The sequence below is a fragment of the Rutidosis leptorrhynchoides genome, chromosome 6 (genome assembly GCF_046630445.1).
Source record: "Rutidosis leptorrhynchoides isolate AG116_Rl617_1_P2 chromosome 6, CSIRO_AGI_Rlap_v1, whole genome shotgun sequence".
Classification (NCBI taxonomy): Eukaryota; Viridiplantae; Streptophyta; class Magnoliopsida; order Asterales; family Asteraceae; genus Rutidosis; species Rutidosis leptorrhynchoides.
The window spans coordinates 189,804,587-189,811,340 of record NC_092338.1 but is presented as its reverse complement, the minus strand read 5'-3'; the positions used below and the strand labels follow the sequence as shown (position 1 = coordinate 189,811,340).

Genomic DNA, 6,754 nt, shown 5'->3' with positions numbered 1-6,754 from the left:
TTCATCTTGGGTGCCTTTAGACGAGATCGAGCTAAACAATAAGTTAGAATATATTGAGGAACCGATTGCCATACTTGATGAGAAGGTCAAAAAGTTGAGACATAAAGAGGTAAGGACTTTTAAAGTTCAATGGCGTCGTAGTAAGGGTTCCGAGTTCACTTGGGAGCCGGAAGAGTTTGTGTTGGTTTATCTTCCTTCTTGTCATGCGACTTGGATTGCGAGGACGCGCTCCGATTCAAGTGGGGGAGAGTTGTAACATCCCGTTTTCCAGTACGTATCGAAAGGTACTTACTTAATCATTTGTACGTTATAACTCGTTAGCTTGCGTAAATGTATGAATATATATGTATACTTGATAATGTGTGCATGTATAAGTTTAATAATGGGTTTGGTTAGCGTTAAGTCTTGTGAGACTATTGTAGAAGACTAGATGAACATAGGAAGCGAGTTTGGAATGAACAAATTAATTAAAATCGAAAATTGTTTAAATTGGTCGAGTTGTTCAGATCCTGCCTTAGGCCGCGCCGCGACAACTGGGTCCGCGCCGCGGCATATAAAGCAATCTAGGATCAGAGATTGAGTTAAGGAGGGTATATTTTCCCTTTATGTGTCGCGCCGCGACATTTGGGCCGCGCCGCGGCAAATCAGCTGGACAGATTCCGGTTTTTACTCAATATAAGGGATTTTAAGGGGCAAATTGGTAAATTTACATGTGGATCTGATGGGAGCATTAACTCTCCACCACATATCCATTGAATTCATTTCTTTTTCTATTTTCTCTTCATTTTCTGTCCAAAAACTCAACACCCATTTAGTTTAAAAGTGAGATTTGAGAGGGAGGAATTGAGGGTTGATCTTTGGAGCGAGAATTAAAGTTGTTCCTTGTATCTCTAGCTATGCGTTGATAGTCTCGGTAAGTTCTAACTTTATGTTTTAAGTTTTAATTGGTCAATGGCTAGGGTTTGGGTTACTAGTGATTTGTATGACCTATTTGAGGGTAAAATGGGTGAGTTTGGGTTGTGTTGTTGTAATGAAACCCTAATAGCCACAATTTAGGGTTTTGACCTTGTGATTTGAGGTGGTAAGTGTCAATTGGTGTTGTTAGCCACTAATGCACTTTAAGATTGATGAAAGAAGTATAAATGGGTAAGTTTGACTTGATTGTGAGTTTAAGTGTTATAAAATGGGTCAAAATGTACTAGTTGACCTAATTAGATGAAATGGGTATGGATTACCTTAAGTTTTGTGTTAATTGAAGCTAATAGACTTTAATTCACTAGTCTTAGTGATTAAAGCCGAGTCTTGGCCATTTATGAGCGGTTGTGAGTAGTTGAGTCATTTAATGCAAATTGGGACATTAAATGCTCAAGTGGGTGTATTGTGGTTAATCCCACTAGTGGTGAAATTGAATGTGCACTTAATGATTTAGGTACATTGCGTTGAAGCTCGGAAGTGCTAAATCATCATCCTTGTGACAAGGTGAGTGGAATAATTATACGTTCATGTATATGGCGTGTTTATTTGTGAATGTTATGGTATGAACCATGTGCCGGTAGTGCCATAACATGTATGTGACGGATATAGGATGTGAACCACATGCCGGTAGCATCGAGTGTGAACCACGTGCCGGTAGCACTATAAAATGAGGCGTGAACCACGTGCCGGTAGCGTCAAAGTGTGAACCATGTGCCGATAGCACTATAAAAGAGTGAGACTCAAATGCGTATGGTGTAAACCACGTGCCGGTAGCACCATAGCGTTATGGTTAACCATATTGTGTTGTGATTCGTTTAGCATTATATATATATATGGTGTTGAGTATATGCTAATGAGATTTTGTGTCAATGTACGACTTGTTGATATTTCGGGTATGATTGACTTGCTATGTGAGTTACATGTTCGTACGAGGTATTTGGAATTTGTGATTGCAAATAGATGGGTTATATATATATGTATGTATAATTGTTGCACTCACTAAGCATTGCTTACCCCCTCGTTGTTTATCATTTTATAGGTTCCGGCTTGGACAAGGGTAAGGACATACGGTTGGACTAGTTGTCTCCCGTTTATGTTGACAGGGGATGCTTTTGGGATAGCTTTTGAAGTGGCCTAACGTTTTGGATAGTTTAGCCCCAAACCATGCTCGAGTGTCGTTTGGATTATAAACTATCATTGTAGTAGGTCAAACTTGTATTAAACTTAATTAAGGGCCTTCGAGCCTTTTGCAAACATTTAAATTGTCGTACGTTTAAATGAAACTTGTGAAATGGTTTACATATTTAATTGGCGCGTAAATGTGTATAAAAAAAAAAAATTTATCGTATGGAATACGGGTTGGGTTGTTTCACGATGGTTTAAACAGTTTTTAATTTAAGATTAAAAGATAAATTGAAGATAAAATATAATATGATACATGATCAAAGATAAAAATCTCAATATATATATATATATATATATATATATATATATTAATTTAATAAAACATTTTCAGATGTGATGAATTCATTTTCTTATAATTTAACTTTATTAAATGGAATATAATAATACTTTTAACATATATGAATATAGATATGAATACTCCATTGTTCTTCTAAAAGATTCATTTCTTTATAGAAGGTGAATATTATCTATCTAATAAATCAAACCATACTTCATTTTTTATAAAGAATTGAAAATATTAAAATTAAAATGTCACAATTTGAATAACCTGTGTGAAGTTACAAACATTTATTTTAAGTTGAATATCAAATAAAGAAGATCGAATGATCATTAAATCCGAGCCTCGAAAATATGGAAAAATACGTGATACATAATGAACAATGAAATATATAATGACAAATAAGATTTAAGTTATGATTTTAATTCTCGAGTTTATTTTACCGTATATAGTTATTGTGCTAAATTTTTGTTTAAATTTTGTGAATTAGTTGAAAATTATGTTGATTATATTGACTAATTTGAATTGAGGATTAAAAAGAGAATGATTAAACTTTTTCAATATAAAGATTAAAAAGTGAATAATTAAACTCCTAAATTCGGTAGAAGTTAGTTATCTATTTCTTTAAAAAAAATTTAATAGGTGATATATGATATCATCATAAGCCCTTACATCGCGACATGTGTCAAGTCCTTTGTTTTAGATGACATCATCAAATTAGTATTTTAATATATACTAAGATTTAATTTTGGTATAAGAATAAGATTCACCATACAAATATGAATTTAGGTTCATTTCGGTTTTTAATTTTACTTTTTCAAACAACTAAATCGAAAACGAATTTAAAACCGAAATCTACTAATAATAATTTTATCACAAAGCGATTGCATAACCAAATCTTTAATTTAAAATCTAGTTTATTTTGGTTAATTATTGAATTTTTTACGGTTTAACTAAAACGAATCAAATTCAAATTTGGTTTTGTTTCGCTTTCAAATTGAATTAGTTTTGAGATTGTCGGGTCCGCTTTTGGATTTCTGGAGATATAGATTTAGCTGAGTGATTCCTTATCCGGATTTTGATAGTTATTTGTGGTGGTCACTATTGTTTGTGGTCTCAACCGTTTCTTGGTTGAGTTAGGGTTTATTTTGAGCATAACCATGCGATTTCAAGTGGGTTTATTCTTGAAGATTGGGATTCTCAGTTGCTACGATTCAAATGTTCGTTTTCAAGTAGGTTACATTTTTGGTTCAACGATTGTTTAGTTGAAATAGTTGTGCGCCTAGTTCTTTAGTAAGGTCAGTTGTTTGTTGTTTCAATTTGATTGAAGTACAAATTGTTCAGATCTGTATCATGTGATATTTACTAGATCTTCATATTTATTTTTTATTGTCCTTTCGTTTTTTTAAAACATGAGATACTTTCAATTTAAAAGTAAAAAATAAAGAAAAATAATTATATTAAAATTATCAAGTATTTTCTTTCAGAACTCTGAAGTACAATTTATTTTTTAAGTTCTTTTTACTTCTATTTTCTTACCATTTCTTATTTCTTACTACTATTATTTATTATTTATATATTTATTTTTATTTATTTATTTGGAGTATGGGATTTGGGATAAAGCTATGCAAAAATATCCAAATAAACAAAAGGGCACCACCATACACTCCCCAAAACCCTTCTTCAACCTCTTTCACTCTGTGCAGCTTCTGGGTTTATGGTTCAACAGGTAAGTCATCTTTAATCTTAGCTCCATTTACTCACACCAAACAGGGACATACAATTACACATACAAACATGGCTTCAACTTTCTTTACTACTTTTGATATACCCAATTCAATAGACCTAAAACATGCCCACCACCATCATCAAAACCTATTCAATTCTAGAAGGAAAACAAAAAAGTTAACATTTTTCTACTGCAATTCCTCAAAATCAACCCCAAAACCAGACCTTTCGGATGAACCCAGGAAACAAAACCCATCTTTATCTGATCAACTTCAAACCTTATCCACAACAATCCTTTCAGACCCCCCACAGAAAACCACCCAATTGCTGAAAAAACCTAAGTCAATTTGGGTCAACCCCTCAAAACCTAGACCTTCAGTTCTTAACCTTCAAAGACATCAAAGAACAAGTTATTCATATAACCCACAAATTAGGGACCTCAAACTGTTTTCCAAGAAGCTTAATGAGTGTGAAAATAATCAAGATGCTTTCTTGAAAGTTCTTGATGAAATGCCACATCCACCCACTAGAGAAAATGCACTTTTGGTACTTAATAGTTTGAAACCATGGGAAAAGACAATTTTTTTCTTTAATTGGCTTAAAACCCAAGAATTATTTCCTATGGAAACCATATTTTATAATGTTACAATGAAGTCTTTAAGATTTGGAAGGCAGTTTCAGCTTATTGAAGAACTTGCTGTTGAAATGATTGATACTGGTATTCAACTAGATAATATTACTTATTCAACGATTATTACTTGTGCAAAAAGGTCCAATCTTTTTGATAAGGCGGTTGAATGGTTTGAAAGAATGTACAAAACAGGGTTGATGCCTGATGAGGTTACTTATTCTGCTGTTTTGGATGTACATGCAAAATTAGGGAAAGTTGAGGAGGTTATGAGTTTATATGAACGCGGGAGAGCAAGCGGGTGGACCCCGGATGCAATCGCGTTTGCTGTTTTGGCTAAAATGTTTGGTGAGGCAGGTGATTATGATGGAATAAGATATGTTTTACAAGAGATGAAGACTTTAGGGGTGAAACCTAATTTGGTTGTGTTTAATAGTTTATTGGAAGCAATGGGTAAGGCTGGAAAGCCCGGTTTGGCCCGTAGTTTGTTTGAAGAAATGGTGGCTGCTGGTATTTCACCAGACGCGAAAACGCTGACATCATTGGTTAAGATTTATGGTAAAGCGAGATGGGCTAGAGACGCATTGGATTTATGGCAAAGAATGAAGTCAAACGGGTGGCCAATGGATTTTATTCTTTATAATACTTTGTTAAGTATGTGTGCGGATCTTGGTTTACAAGAAGAAGCTGAAAAGTTGTTTGATGACATGAAGTTATCCGATCATTGTAAACCCGATAGTTGGAGTTATACAGCTATGCTTAATATATATGGGAGTGGTGGGAACGTAGAAAATGCGATGACTTTATTTGACGAAATGTCAAAGGAGAATGTAGCGATTAATGTTATGGGATGTACTTGTTTGATTCAATGTTTGGGCCGGGCCAAACGGATAGATGATTTGGTACTTGTTTTCGAGACCTCCCTTGAAAAGGGTATTCGACCCGATGATAGGTTGTGTGGTTGCTTGTTATCCGTTGTATCTTATTGTGAAAATGGTGATGATTTGGATAAAGTAATTGGTTGTTTACAACAAGCCAACCCCAAATTAGTTTCGTTCGTGAAGTTATTGGAAGAAAAAATCGAGTTTGAGAAAGTAAAAGAGAACTTCAAGGAGATCTTGAACAACACCGAAGTAGAAGCTCGTAGACCGTTCTGTAACTGTCTAATCGATATTTGTAGAAAAAGAAACCAAGATGAGCGGGCCCACGAGCTTTTGTACTTGGGAACCATGTATGGGTTATATCCCGGGTTACACACGAAAACTCCTGAAGAATGGAGGTTAAACGTTCGATCATTATCTGTAGGTGCGGCCTATACGGCTTTTGAAGAATGGTTAGGTACTTTGAGTGACATGGTTAACCATCATGAACCATTGCCGGAGTTGTTATCGGCTAGCACGGGTGCAGGGACTCATAAATACTCTCAAGGGCTTGGGAGCGCGTTTGAATCACATGTGGGGAAACTTTCGGCACCGTTTAGGCAAAGTGATGAAAAACCGGGTGTTTTTGTAGCGACTAGAGAGGATATAGTGTCGTGGGTGCAATCGAAGGTTGAGTCTTTGGCTGGTAGTCAATAGAGGTAACGATTGCGTAGTAACACTTGATCTTGTTTTATAGCTTTAGATACAGTTTCTATAACGATTATCATTTGGAACAAGCTTTACGTTCAATATATCATTAGAATATGTTTTGCAAAAGGTTCGTCTTTGTTTTTTAAACGTTTTATTGTCGTAGTGTACTGTTATCAAATGCTTCTGTTACATTTTCTTGGTGTGGCATATTGACACTCAATCGTATCTGTTAGATTAAAAACATACCTACTGTCAGGATCTGCTATATGTTGATAGTATGTAACAAGATCTCTTACTGGTATAAACTGATAACATAATCTTTAAAAACTGATTTTGGAAGTACAGTTTTTTAAATCAAATTTGATCGAATGCAGTGGCCAATATAGGACA

General features: G+C 34.7%; 1 protein-coding gene across 1 annotated transcript; it reads left to right on the top strand.

Moving 5' to 3' along the window:
- Positions 1-3,495: 3,495 nt before the first annotated feature.
- On the top strand, positions 3,496-6,546 carry LOC139852024 (pentatricopeptide repeat-containing protein At5g46580, chloroplastic). The gene has a single exon (XM_071841238.1). It carries the CDS (start codon positions 4,043-4,045, stop codon positions 6,368-6,370), a length of 2,328 nt encoding a protein of 775 aa, XP_071697339.1. The 5' UTR covers positions 3,496-4,042; the 3' UTR covers positions 6,371-6,546.
- The last annotated feature ends 208 nt before the right edge of the window (positions 6,547-6,754 follow it).

What these genes read in the sequence shown, in the direction of transcription:
- LOC139852024 (XM_071841238.1), top strand. Translation starts at nt 4,043, where the DNA reads ATGGGATTTGGGATAAAGCTATGCAAAAATATCCAAATAAACAAAAGG.